The 14,893-nt window shown below is 42.0% G+C and overlaps 1 protein-coding gene across 1 annotated transcript in view; it reads left to right on the forward strand.

The window, feature by feature from the left end:
• LOC142018030 (very-long-chain enoyl-CoA reductase-like) overlaps positions 1-14,893 on the forward strand; it is a 29,982-nt gene that overhangs the window by 6,867 nt on the left and 8,222 nt on the right. Inside the window, exons 2-7 of the mRNA XM_075003470.1 lie at positions 2,982-3,032; positions 3,555-3,606; positions 3,915-3,959; positions 5,504-5,607; positions 7,228-7,343; positions 7,459-7,564. Coding sequence (XP_074859571.1) covers positions 2,982-3,032; positions 3,555-3,606; positions 3,915-3,959; positions 5,504-5,607; positions 7,228-7,343; positions 7,459-7,564 — 474 coding nt within the window. The remainder of the gene's footprint in view (positions 1-2,981; positions 3,033-3,554; positions 3,607-3,914; positions 3,960-5,503; positions 5,608-7,227; positions 7,344-7,458; positions 7,565-14,893) is intronic.

Here is a 14,893-nt window from a genome sequence, read left to right on the forward strand (position 1 = left end):
TCCAATAGAAGTTAAGACTTTACTCACCTTATCTCATCCACACACCCAGTGCTCTACAGAAAGTAGGGTGGTGGAAGCCCTGACAGACATTTAGCTGCAACATAACAAAGCACCATACTAACACACAGGCCTGCCAACTGCAGAGGGCAAAAAGGGGCAACTGGAGATTCAAGGGTTTGGGGCTCCTGGCCACCACCATTGTTGCTGCAGCAGTAGAAGCGATATCTGCAAGCCCTTTAACTCGCTGCCAGAGAGCAGTGTGGCACACTTTAGCTGGCTCTCTAGGCAGGCTGGGGTTTAGAGCCTCCTCTTAGGTAGGCTGTTCATTCTCATATAGAAGCTTGTAGCCTCAAGATAGTGCAGACTTATATAAATAATTGACAAAAGGACCATCAAGATCCTGGGGGATCCAGACCTTTCTTGTCTAGTCCTGGTAATCACTGACCATCTGAGTCTGCCCCCTTTATTCCCAGGGATGGTAAAGAATGAAATGCTGGTCCCAGTGCAGTCATTCGAGTTCTGCATTGATTTCTGTGGGCCAGGACTTCCTGCAATAGGACTATACCCAGAGCCTGTTATTTGGGGCTGGCCCTACTTGAGGTGGGGAGCTGGACTCAAAGACCTCCTGAGGGGTCTCAGCCCTAGGATTCTATGATCCTCTGTATGAGGAAGGTAGCAGAAGTTGACCCTGATGTTGCAATCTGTTTGTTTTTTTTTTTTTTTTTCCTTTGTGTACACTATATGAAGGAGAGAGAGAAGCAAAATGAAAGTAACGGCCTTTCCATTCCCCCCCCACCCCACCCCAGACTGCTGTGTACAGCAGAGCTGTTTCTGATTCTTATTTCTGTGGAATCAGAAGTGGGACTCAAGGGCAAATTCCCCTGCTTTTCTCAGGCTATAATTACTGCAACTGAAACAAAAGTGACGTTTGGGGAGAGAGATTTGATTATGGAAAAAATCAAGGCTGTCTACAAGAGTTTTTTTTCCAGCAAACTGGGCTTTTGTCCCCCAAAAAAAACCTTTAGAGTGGCTACACTCAAAATGTGCTTTGACACAACTCGGCACGTCCACCGGCAGCATTATACCTCTCCACATTCAGGTATAAGCCCTTTTGTCAACAGAAAACTTTTGAGAAACAGCTGTATAGATGCTCTAGGGCCCTTTTGTCAACAGAAAGGGCTTCCAATTCACTGGGCAGCCGTGTTTGCAGAGCTTCTGGCCAGTCATGCTGCCTCGAGAGGGGTGGGCAGTCTGGCTGCTCTCTGGCAGAGCAGATTGCTCATTTGATCTGCTTTTGGGCGTAGACATGATTTGTCGACAGAAGTTTTGCTGGGAAATCCCTTCTGACAGTCACTTCTGTCAACAGATGCTTCTTGTGTAGATGTAGCCCAAGTGATGAACCTAAGAACAATTCCTGTCATGGCCCTTCTTAAAACAAAGGAGCCCTGCTTACTTAAGCAGTTTAATAGAAGAGGAAGGATTAATTTATTTTGTGTTGCTCTGCTGCTGTTCAGAGAAGTTTCCTAAATTGTAACACAAGCTTATTTTTTAACTGTTTGTTTTTAATCAATACAGTATTTGCTTGTGTCAGTGCCCAGCAGGATACAGTAAAACTTGGTGATGCTGTTACAAATAAAAATGTCAACAAATAAATAACTTAGGATGTGGTAGCATGGTAATTGTCTTTTGAGTATTTCTGGAATGTTTATCACTTTTTTTTAAAAAAGACCATACCTGCTACAGGGGGTCTGAGTACCACTTAAGTTTGATTTATCGCTCAATGACATACAGACAAATGTGCTCTCCTTTTACAAGTAAAAATGATTTTTTTTGCTTATGCTGAGCTATGCCTGACTTTTGCAACAGTAATAAAGATTTGGCAGGACAAATTCTTCCCTCAGAGCTGTGAAACCCATTGGAAATCTAGCTTGCTATCATACAAGCTAGGTGTCTGTCTCTAGTAAACTAATAAGTGTAAAGCAAAGAGCAAAATCCTGTTTTGATCAACACAGTAAGCACTTGCAGTGCTGCCTGCACACAGTGAGATGATGATCTGTGTGGTAGGAAGTGCTGTTTCTCCAGAGTATACAATTTTACTTTCCATTTACCTGGTCCAGATCAAATGTGCCTCTTGGCTCTATTAGAAATACAGTAAATCCTCTATTTTAATGGACCCCAATTTAACAGACTTCGGAAATAATGGACACTATCCGCCAGCCCTCTTTCTACCACCCGCCCCCCTCCCCAAGTTGCTGGGGCTGGAGAGGCCTCTGGGACTCCCATGATTGCTGTAGTGCCTGGGGCTGGAGGAGGTGCCAGGGCCACTGGAGTGGTTGGGGCTGCCAGGGATGGAATTGCTGCCAGAGCCACTGGGGCTGCAGAACCAGCTGGGGCCTCTGGGACTGGAGGAGCCACATGAGGGTGGGGGATTGCAGTGGGGCATGGGAGCTCTCCTTCTCAGCCATGTGTGCATGGAGCATGTCAGCACCTGGCCACCACTGTCTGCAATGGTGCTGAGCAGCTGCTGTGGTGTCAGAGGCTGTTCCCTGCTGGCAGGCTGGGATCAGCAGATGTGCTCTGTCTTCATGCAGGAAGCTTGGAGCTGGGATCTGTAGGAGCCACAAGGCTGAGCAAGCCATGAGAGGTGGAAGGAGCCAGGCCAGCATGCAGTTCCTCTCCCAGTAATAGGGAGAGGGAAGTCTGATGTAAGGCAGAGGACAGTAGGGAGTGATGGGCTAGGAAGGTCAGTGCGTCATCATACAGTGTAACTATTTGGATATAACAGACTTTTGGCATTAACGGACACCCCTTCCCCCCATTAGTCTGTTCAACTGAGAGTTTACTGTAGTTATGTTAGCATAGTCAGTGGACTGGGAAAAGGTGGTGCTTCGTCTTTTGCAATGATCGTATTTCTAAGAGTGCCACAAGCTGAGAGATTAATCAGCCAGTGAACAATACGAGTTGTCATTTTGTCCTATCAGGTGGAAATCCTCGACTGGAAAACAAAGCAACAGCTGTGCTTTCTGGATAAGGTAAATGATGATCTTGTTGAAATAGCATGTGACCATATTTGGATGCTTGTAACTTTTTTTAAGGTAAATATCATGCACATGAAAGGAGATGGAAAACCTTTCTTCTGCCACAGCAGGCAATAGCCTCAGCAGCGGCAGGGAAAACCTGCCCATTCTGCCTTTAAAGTCCCTCATCCTCCCTCTGGAAGTACCAGGGGGCAGGGAGTGCTTTCACACTCATCCTCTCAGTTGAGGGGGCCAACAAGGATGCCTGTTGTGATGTGATCTTGGAGAGATTTCACAGAAGCCACCAAACTGTAATCATGTTGTTGTAACTTTGATCATTATTAACATTTGCAACATGAGAGAGATTAAATTATCCCTTTTCCTGTTACAAGTGATTTGAGCTGTCTATACTAAAAGTAGAATTTTGACCATGTTTTAAAAAGTTACAGGAATGCTGTCAACTTGAAAAATCACATTTCTACCTGGTAATCATCTCCCAAAACAAATGTCTTATGACTCTTTCTTTTTTGTGCCTAGGTGGAGCCACATGCTACAGTTAGTGATATCAGATTAATGTTTCATAAATCCTGTAAGTACAGTTTAAGTAACTTTCTAAGGGTACAAATCACATCAAAATAGCCAGTACATAATTAAGATGTGTACATTTTTGAAAATGATATATACATGTGCATATGCAATAAAGCATGTAATTGCCAAATGAACATTAATGTAACCGATATAAAATTTTCATTAGCACTAATAAAAGCAAAAATTTGCATATGTGTAATTTTTTTATAAACAATAAAGTCACAAAAATCTCCAGCCAAGAGCTTCTCTCTTGATCTGTTGCAGTCATAACAGTGGGTAATTTTATGGTTTTGTATTTTTGCCTTGCAGATCCCAAGTGGTATCCAGCAAGGCAGTCAATAAGACTTGATCCCAGTAAGTACCAGTCAGGTCTAGCGTAATGAGACTCTTAACATAGAGAAGTGTCGCATCCTGCCCTCTCTGGTGGTATTTTCTGCTGTGAGGTGGGAGTTTTCCTGAACTAGTTAATGTTCTGAAGCATTTTACAAAAAAGAGCCCACCACAATTCTTTGAACATTATTGCTCAGATTCCCACACCTGGGTCTGATATGAGTACCCACTCATTAGTTAATGTGGGAATTTGCATATTGTCTTCAACTGCTGAGCACTTGTTTTTTCAATAGAAGCAGCAGCTAATCGAATCTGTTTATTACCTTGCATCTAACTGCAATGAGAGAGACCCCGAAGTGGTGCTCCACTACAAAAAGTCTGAAGGGTTAAATGCTAGTGCTATTAATAATACATGTTAACTTTTTAATATCGGGTGGACATTAGTTTTCTCATGTGATAAGCTGATGCAAGATGAATTGCAGAATGTTGGATCTACAAATTTAGCTGGTGCCACGTAGCTGATTCAGTTAATTTAGTGATGTGAAATTCTGGTAGAAAACTCTTGTTGCATGGCATTGGTGCACAAAAGGGAAAGTATTACTGGAAAAATTTATTCTCCATACTACTCAAATAAAATTTAGTACTTTGCTGATATTAAGCATAATTATTCAGACAGTCTCTTACCATGATTTTTAGTAAGGATCCATATTGCTTTGGGATCAGTCCATGGGGAAAAAATGTGCCTGAGCAGCTTGTTTTCTTCCACAAGCATTTGTTACCAAGTCCCAGCCAGTCCCAGTGGCTTATGCTGGGGAAACTTGGCACGAGGTAACAGCTGGAGCTATGGGGATTCCCCTCAATTCAGGAATTTTAAAAGCATCCATGCCACCAGTCCAGAGCAAGCATGTGTTCGTAGGCCAAAGCTCTCATATAGAAAGGTGTCAGTTAAACTCCTTTTCATACTTTCTGTTTTGTATAGTAAAATACAATTTTATATTAGAGAAGGAAAGATCCTATTCTGCACCCTAACCCTCATTAGCACAAATCCCTGGGAAATCACCACATATCCACTGGACTGAAGTGCAAGGGCTCAAATAAGTTGTGGAGGAGCACAATGCCACCTCTTACACCACAAGATTTCCCTCCATCAAGGTGTTCATGGAAAAGGGTGCTAGTTAACAGGTCCATGATAACTGCTTGCTCTGTTGAGGCAGAGACTCACTCCCATTAGCATCTGCCCGTTTTCTGCACCAGTGGAAAGACCATACTGCAAATAGGGGTGGGGGTGAGGATCCATCTCATAATGTTGGTTTCAGTAATTGTTCAATCGGTGCACAGCAAATTTACTCCTGTATTTTTTCCCTCCTATTGTTTTGCATGCACATATAAGAAAACACAAGGACTTTACATTTGTTTTTATCAGATGACATCCTCTTACCTAAGACACTGGTAAAGCACCAAGTCTGGCCAAAGGATTCCACGGATTGGTCTAAACAGATGAAAAGGTTTCTGTGACCAGAGTTTACTTTAATTTCAATGTGATATGTATAACTACTACTTCTTCTCAGAGGGAAAATCCTTGAGAGATGACGAAATCCTGCAACATCTCCCAGTTGGCACAACCGCAACACTATATTTTAAAGATCTAGGGCCACAAATAGGATGGACTATGGTGAGCTATGCTACAAGCCTGAACCATTTAATTAATGCTTCTCTTTAAGTCTTGCTTCAGTTTCTCTGCATCTTAGAATTTCTGTATGTTGCTGCTGTAGATTTTTTTTTTTTTTTTTTTCTCCCCCTCTGAATTGATTGCCCACTGGCCAGTAGGTGTCTAGCATTGCACGCTTCCACAGAGCTGTTTCTACTTGGTTCTGAACTGTCAGAGCAGGTCTCATTTTAGTATTGCAGCACTTCAGGGCAAGGGAAAGGAGTTCACAAAGTAACAACCAATGTGGCCTTTCCCATACAGAAGTTGGTGGTTTTTTTTGTTAAAGCTGCTGCCACTGATCATCTCATACCTGCAGAACAGTACAGTCCCCTTAGTCTGAGCCTATTTCTCAGTGCCAGAACTAGCATTCCACAGGGCACAAAGCAGCAAGAGCAGCCAGCAGCTCCCCTTTCCTCTTCTCCAGTGTTTCACATTCGTATATGTCCATGTGCTGCTTGGAGTCATCACTCTGACAGCTGTTTTGGCTCTGTACATACCACAGCACAATGCATGAAGTGGCCATAATAGTTATTACAGCAGTTTGATACTGGATAGGTTCCGTGCTAGCCTGGCAGTGGCTTTGCACAGGTATGGAAAAAAAGGGGAAAAACACTTGCCGAAGTGCGCTAGGGGATGCTGACAACACACACCCACAACCCTCTGTTCCAGCCACTGGGACAGGAACCCACAGTGCAATGGGGCAGCAGGAACTGTGGGACAAGTACCCCACAGTGCATTGTTGACAAAGGTTGAAGCTGGCAACGCTAATGGGGATATATTCCGCTGACTTTATGTGCCAGTGTGGCTGTGCACCTTCAACTTTGTAAAAGCAGGTGCTAGAAAATTGACCTGAACAAACTCAATTTTGTAGTGTGGACACAGTCACACGGGGTAACTACTGTGGCCCGTATTTTAACTTTTGCCAGGAGGTATGCTGATGCATTTACATCAATTGTAATGATGATGATGTCCTTTCAGTGTAACATCAGTAATGCTTCAACAGCTCTTCTGGCTGTGTTAGTAGCTCTATATCAGGAAAAAAAAGTGATGTTTTGTTTATATGAATGCATTGCATTTGACTTATTTCTCCATAATTCAGGCATGAAGCTGCCTTAATTAGTTATGGAACCAAACATATCTAACCTGAGGGAAATTTAAAATGAGGTTCTTATGAAGTATTTCTATTTGAAATAAAATTCACTTATTAGGAACTAGGTCCCCCCCCACCTTTTTTTTGAAAAATTCTTTTCCAAAGCTCTTTAAAAAAGTAGTTTTATAGGACGCCAGAATGAAAAAAGACTATTATAAAAATATAGTTTGCATGCACATGATCAGAACTGTATGTGTTCCCATGTGAATTGCACATAACTTGTCCGTTGTGCATGTAGTCACTCAAATGCAAGTGCACACTAGTGGTATGCATTTCTAACAGTCACTTAGCCTTTAATTCCAAATGTTGTCGTGTCCAAAACCAACAACAAATTAACTTTCCATTCTGGGTTGGTGGGGGAATTTACTAAACAAAAAGAAAACAAAACACAGCCGCTGATCTACTCAATCTAATTAGTCTCTCTCTTTTTGCAGGTATTTTTGACAGAATATGCAGGGCCATTGTTCATCTATTTTCTGTTTTATTTCCGCATGCCTTTTGTTTATGGCCATGATGACAAGCTTACATCAAGCCCGCATCCAGTGGTTAAGTAAGTTCTATAACAAATCTCAAGCAGTATTTTTGTAAGCATCATTTTTATTCCAACTGTCTTGCCACACTTGTTTCTGTAGCATTCTTAAATGCTTTTGTCTTGCTGTTTCTAGCCTGGCATGCATCTGCCATTCTTTCCACTACATCAAAAGGTTGATTGAAACAATATTTGTGCATCGGTTCTCCCAGGGGACTATGCCACTGAGGAATATTATTAAGGTAAATTGTGACAAAAAAAACCTATCCATAGCCCTCTCGCAAACAATCTGGCTGCTCTCTGCACCTCTTCATTAGCACAGTGTTTTGGTGTGGCTTTTGTGGTAATGCACCACAGCTCTGGTATGTAAATCTGTAATTCTTTTACAAGATCTTGCAATAACCTTCTCATTGTAACCTACATGCCATCCTGCCATTATAATTCCTTTCAGTTTTTCCATTAGTCTTTCAAGCTTTAATACCTTCAGTATTCATTTCCTCTTTAGCCTGCTAGCTCTCTTGGGTGTGAGGGTTTCAAATACATGGTTCTATTTGAAGGAGGCATGACCTAATAATACTTAGCTAGAGATTGTCCAAATATTTTTAACTTGGTTTTTGTAATAGAATCACTTCTCTTCTTGGCAACTGTAAATTTGCCTTTGCTTCTCGTGTAGCATAAAGCACCTTGGCTGTTCTGTATTTCCTTCCTGTCGTGAGCATAGTTCAGTAACAACTCTTCTGGGAGCAGGGGCTCACCCATGTTCCCTCTATTGGCTGCCTGCTCACATAGTAGTACGATATGCTACATGACTCTATATTATTTTTAATCAGTCTTACATAGAATTTGGAGAATAGCAGATCATGTGATATCCTAATAGCCTTTGTAGGTATTTAATATTGTGCTCAGACTATTCCCTTAAAATACATCTGCATCTTACGATAGTAGTGTGACCTGGGAACTGGAAGGTTCTTTCATTTTTACACCATGCCAATCTCTGTTACCCTATTGATCATCTGACTCCCTGCAGCAGAATAGTGTAATCTTTGCTTCCTAACTAGGAAAAGGTTCTTCAGCTAGTAACATGACTTAGGTGCAGGTAGTCACAAGTTGTGCTTTAAAATTTTATTTTGGCACAGATTTACTTTCATTGCTTTCCTGAGCAGAGGTGTGCATAGATTACTTTCAGGCCAGCAGCTGACTTAAAAATGTCTTTTCTGGACAAGCAGGAGCTATTTTACATTAACATTAGATACATGAAAGCTGTACAACTGTGCCTTTCAAGTGAATTCATACATTGCATTAAATCATCACTTTTCACTGGTGTCTGATATCCCTGTTGCAATACTCCAGTGTGAACAATATATAGCTGCTAAAATCTTTATCTTTGCCAGTCATTCTGCCTTGGCCTTTGAATTTCTCCCCGTTCTTCCCCCCCCATCAAGTGCACAATCCTTGTCTTCATCCTCAAGTGCTCACATCACCATGTATCTCCCAACTTATCTGCACTCGGGCCTGATTCACCTCTCACTTGCTCTGTCATTCTGCTGGCTTTAATGGAGTTATTTCTGAAGGAAAACATTTACATCAGTTGACCCTTAAATTTTCAACTTTAAAGATGAAATTAAATTTTCAAACTTATTTGCACACTGTTCGTTTTGTTTTTTGTTTTTAAGTTTCTGGTCAGATGAAACATTTCATAAGAGCTTTTAATTTTTTTTTTTTTTTTAATTTCAAATTGAAGTCATTTTTAATTAAAACACTTTTTAAAAATCTTAATCCCGCCTTTTCATTTTTTTTTTTTTTTTTAAATTTTTGTTTTGATTTACTGCAAATTCGTATTGAACTTTTTGAATTGCATCAGTTTTGGTCAGCCCAAATCTGCATTTCTTGGTGAAAAACACTTCATGGAACAGTTTTACTTAACTCTAATTCAATCATTTTTACCAGCTTTAAACCCTTCAATGTTTTTGGGTGTGTGTGTGTTTTGTTTTTGTTTTTCCCCTCATAGTCATCTATAGGCTTTCTTCCATGACACCACGCATGTGGAAAGTTCTTCCTGGTGTGCAAACAGTTCCCCTTATAAATTGGGAGAAGGGGATGTTAACATACTAAGACTACAGCCCACAGCAAAGTTATTTAGCGAGAACACCTGTTACATCAAAATAACTTTGTGAGCATCTACACTAAGCACATGCTATTTCAAAATAAATTTGAAATAATAATAATGGTAGTCCATCAATCCAATGATGACAAATCTGTGCAGATCTTCTGTTATTGGTCTTATGGGCTACGTCTACACTAGCCAAAAACTTTGAAATGGCCATGCAAATGGCCATGTCGAAGTTTACTAATGAAGCGCTGAAATACATATTCAGCGCCTCATTAGCATGCGGGCAGCCGCAGCACTTCAAAATTGGCATGGCTCGTCCAGATGGTGCTCCTTTTCGAAAGGACCCTGGCTACTTTGACGTGCTGCAGGCGCCCGCATGCTAATGAGGCGCTGAATATGTATTTCAGCACTTCATTAGTCAACTTCAAAATGGCCATTTGCATGGCCATTTCAAAGTTTTTGGCTAGTATCGACATGGCCATGGTGTGCCCTCCAGTGATTGTATAAGCCAATTCTAGAGGTGCAGATTTTGTTGCAGATGGTGCATGGGAAGTTTGCAGTCTGTGGGTTGTGCATTGCTGATGCTCTGTGATGTCGTTCGTGTGCCTCTTGTAGATGCTGGCAGCGGTCTTCCTCAAAGGCAATGCAGGTATTTCTGACTTGCATGCCACTGTGTTCTGTCACTGGTGGCGTCCTCAAGGTCCCTAGGCTTGATACTGCTGTACTGCAGATTGGCTTTGATGGTATCCTTGTAGCGTTTCCGTGGATGACCTATACACCGGCTGCCCTGGGAGAGTTCACCATACAGAACCTGGCGAGGGATTCTGTTGGCATCCATGCGGCTGACATGACCAGTCCAACGTAGTTGTGACTTCATAATCATCATTTTGATGCTTGTCATCTGGGCTCTCTCAAGGACCTCAAGATTGGGCACTTTGTCTTGCCAGCGGATCTTCATGATGTTACAGAGGTAGGGCATGTGGAATGCTTCGAACTGCTTGATGTGATGCCTATATAGTGTCCATGTTTCACACCCGTACAAAAGAGATGAGAGAACAGTTCTGTACACAAGCAGTTTTGTTGATATCCAGATGTTATGGTGGTTTAGAACTTTGACACGCAGACAGACAAGTGCCTGGCTCGCTTTGGATATTTGCGCATTGATCTCATTATTCAGCGATCCATCACTGGATATGACACTACCCAGGTATTTAAAGGTCTCAGCTACTTTAAGCTGAATGCCATCAATGGAGATACTTGGGACAGGAGCATTTGATCCAGGTGCAGGTTGATGGAGAACTTCTGTCTTTCCGAGGCTGGCTGATAGTCCGAAAAGTTGCGAGGCCTCAGCAAACTTGACAACGTGCTGAAGATCGTTTTCAGTGTGAGCCATCAGGGCACGGTCGTCGGCAAAGAGTGCCTCAGAAGGGAGTTTCTGCACTGTCTTAGTCTTTGCATTCAGGCGATGGAGGTCAAAAAGTGAACCATCATGCTGGTATTTCAAGTATATACCTCGGTCCAGATCTTTTGCTGCATGGTTAAGGACGCGTGCAAAGAACAGGTTAAATAAGACAGGAGCGAGAACGCATCTTTGTTTCACGCAGTTGGTGATGTTGAAGGGGGCTGATGTGGCTCCATCAGATGGTACTTTGCCTGCCATGTCATCATGGAAAAGGCGTATAACCTGGACAAATTTCCTTGGGCAGCCAAGTCATATTAGAATGTCCCAAAGGGCTTCCCTGTTGACGGTATCAAACGCCTTTGTCAGATCTATGAAGACAGCATACACGTGCATGTTTTGTTCAATGCACTTCTCTTGTATTTATTTGACAGCAAACACCATAAATTTGAAATAGCGGACAAGTAATTTCATAAGCCTCATTGCAGGAGGAATAATGCCTATTTCAAAGTAGGTGCTCTTAACACAGGCTATGGCTACACTGTAGTTGCTATTTCAGAATACATTTTAGTTGCTATTTCAGGATATAAATGTATTCTGAAATAGGAACTGCTTGGCTAACCACGATGCTCGAATAGCTATTTCAAGCAGTGTTCTGGTGCCCCTCGTCATATTTCGAAATAGTCGCTTATTTTGAAAATCGGTGCTGTGTGGAGGGCACCAAGTTTGAAATAAGTTAACTCAAAATAAATTACGCAATTTGCATTGTGCAAATTGCAAAAATTATTTTGATTTATGGCTACAGCGTAGCCATAACCACATTGCGCTATTTGAAATAAACCATAATGGTGTCCAACAGCACTATTTTGAAATAAGCACTCTGGCTGTGTCTACATTAGCATTCTGCTTCTGAAAGAGGAATGCATATGAGGGACAGATTTACCTATCTGGTGCCTCATTTGCATATCATTAACAAAATGAGAAACAGTGTAGATGCAGCTCTTTCTAAAGTAAACATCATCTTCAAAAGAACAGTCTATAAGGTGCCACAGGACTGCTTGTTGTTTTTGAAGATGCAGACTAACTCAGCTACCTCTCTGATAAAAGTATTTAGATGTCTATCTCCCTTGGAGGATCCATGTTACTTTCACTTTGTGGAACAAGAAGAAGTGTGTGCACAGCTGTTCAAGGACATTTAAATTATATGGAAAATTTGGTCCCCAAGAAATCACTTGTAAGATGGCAAGAGCAAAGAAATGTCAGACTTCACCCAAATTCAAAAGTGGAACAATTTTTTAACACCTTAGAACCTCCAAACAACTCTGTGTAACTCTTACTACAATTCCATTGCTCCCCTATAACGTGTGTGATTTTTATATTAGGTCCCAGCTTTCCTTTATTCTTAATTAGGAGGCAGAGAGGGACTCCCTACGCTAAAAGGAAAGCTCAGCTCAGCCTCAACTTTGGAGCCATATATACAGCTTAATATTTATTATATGTGTTCCATATCTTTTTACCTAGTGTACACTTTTCTCCAGCACTCATATCGGTGGTAAGAAATCCCCTATTTTCTGATACATTGTTGTGCATATAGGGGCTGTTTGTCCCTCTAGGAGAAGTCAATCATCTTAACTTAATGAGAGACAATCAGACTCTTTGAAAGCATGCCTTAGATTGGACATCTGAGAGGAGGGTTTCCATCCATCACATTGGCTGACAGACTCTTTACCTTTGTTTTTACATACATGGCAGAAGGGTCATTTGTGATCTTTTAATGATTCATTGTGGTCTCTGGGGCATGGAAGGTGTGAGCAAACTCTGAAGAAAGAATACAGATCTAGTTAAAATGAAAACAGACACGTCCCCTCATGAAGGTTCTACTCACTCCTAGTAGGAGTCAGGTAAAAATATTACATGATATAAACGACTCATTTTGGTAAGATCTGCACATAAACTAAACCCTTGATTTAACGGACTGATGGGGGTGGGGGAAGGGGTGTCAATTAAACTGCTAAGTCTGAGGGTTTACTGTACTTTATTCTGTAGGAAATTTTTCCTTGATAAGATTAGCTTCCCTCTTCTCCATGGCAGCTTGCCAACTTCACCCCACACCCTCCACCCAAAAAAAAAAAAAAAAAAAAAAAAAGCCATGGACTCACCAGCCTGCCGCTGCTGGAGGAGCCGGAACTCACTGCTCCAGTTGGAGCCAGCCAGCTGTGGCTGGATCTACCTCCCATTGCTGGGGCCAGACCCAAGCCGTGTGGCTGAAGCTGCCAGATTCTGCCGCGTGGCTAGAGGAGCCACCACTGCCACCAGAGCTGCCACACACTCCTCTCGCTAAAGGTGGGGCATATGCAAGTGCTGTCTGCCTGCATACGTAGCCCACCCCGGTGGGAGCAGCGTGTGGCAGCGGTCGAGGCAGTGGTAGCTCCAGTAAGTCCCTTACGTTTTTTGGGAGGGGCAGGATTTAGAATTTTACCGGCCCGATTAAGCAGCCTTCAGGAACAAGGGCGGGGTCTGGTGGACGTTCATAGTTCCCAAATTCTGCTAGATCGGAGTCCGTGAAATCAAGGGCTTACTGTATTCTTGAAAGATTGTGCTTCTTTATTCAGGCCGCTGAAGCAGTCTCATCTGGGGTGTGGGGAGGGGTCTGCGTACAAAGAATGAGTTGTATACTTTTGATATTGATTTCAGCAGTGGCAAATTCCACTTTAGGAGTCTTTCCTTAAAACTGAACTAGTTTTATAGTAGGTCGTGTACTTTCGGTTTGTATTAATTGCAACATTTATTGTTGGGATCAGATCCAATGTTTAGGTATTGCCTTAGAAGGAATGTGGGATTTCTTTTTTCTACCATAAAAGCCAGAGGTCTCCAACTCAGCTTATCGCAAGTCCCAAATATGTGAGTTTTCTAGTAAGATTCCAATGAACGGTCCGAGCCCTTCTGGGCCAAGACTTTCCCCTTAAGTCTGTTCCACAACTAGTGTGTTTTGTGTGTTACTGTAAAACAATAATGAGTAGTGAAGGATGGTTTTGGAGTTCAAGTGGTGGACTGGTACACAACAATCCTGAGTCTGGGTCTGATGCGGGTTTTCTGTACAACTTTTGGGAAATTACGTAACCTCTGTACCTCAGTTTCATCTGCAACAGAGATAATTGCGCTTTCTTTAGCCCCCCCATTTGTCTTTCTGGTCTATAAATCCAGGGTAAGGACTGTTTTTGTATAGTGCCTTGCTCACTGGGGCCTCACTCTTGATTTGAGGTTTCCGGGCTCTAGCATAATATAAAAAATTCCAGGAAAAATACTGATACACATAATGAAGCTGTGAAGGCAAACAATACTCTAGGAGCATGTGAAATTTTTACCACCTTTGACATTATCAGTTAAAGAACCACATCATCAGATCACGGGCACTTTCTCATGCTCCTGTACTAACATCATATATGCCATCATGTGTCAACAATGCCCAGATGCTTTGTATATTGGACAGACTTCTAACTCCCTTAGACAAAGGGTCAACGGGCACAAAACAGACATTAAAACACTCCAGATCCACAAACCAGTTAGTCAACATTTTAATGAAATGGGGCATTCTGTCAATGACCTCCAGGTATGTGTGTTACTGAAAAGAAATTATCGCTCCTTTGTAGAAAGAGGAGCGGACGAATTGACATTTTATATTCAAATTCGGCACATTAACACATGGTTTAAATCGTGATGGGAACTGTGAGTCACTATAGGGGCTCGTCTGCATACTTAACTCAATCTAATTCTTGATCTCCTCCCCCCCCCCCCCCTCTGATTTGCTCACCTTGATTATCTTTTTCTGATTTGTCCTCCTTGCTTACTGTTTTTGGTTCTCTGTGTCTTAAATATTGAGTCTGTTCTGGTCTGGATATGGTCTGAAGAAGTGGGTCTGTCCCACGAAAGCTCGCCTAATAAACTATTTTGCTAGTCTTTAAAGTGCTGCTTGACTGCTTTTTGTTTTGATAGTGTATAGACTAGCACGGCTTACTCTGTTACTACACATCATCAGATGTTCTGCATTCAGCTTGGCAGATG

This window comes from Carettochelys insculpta, chromosome 9 (assembly GCF_033958435.1).
Source record: "Carettochelys insculpta isolate YL-2023 chromosome 9, ASM3395843v1, whole genome shotgun sequence".
Lineage (NCBI taxonomy): Eukaryota > Metazoa > Chordata > Testudines > Carettochelyidae > Carettochelys > Carettochelys insculpta.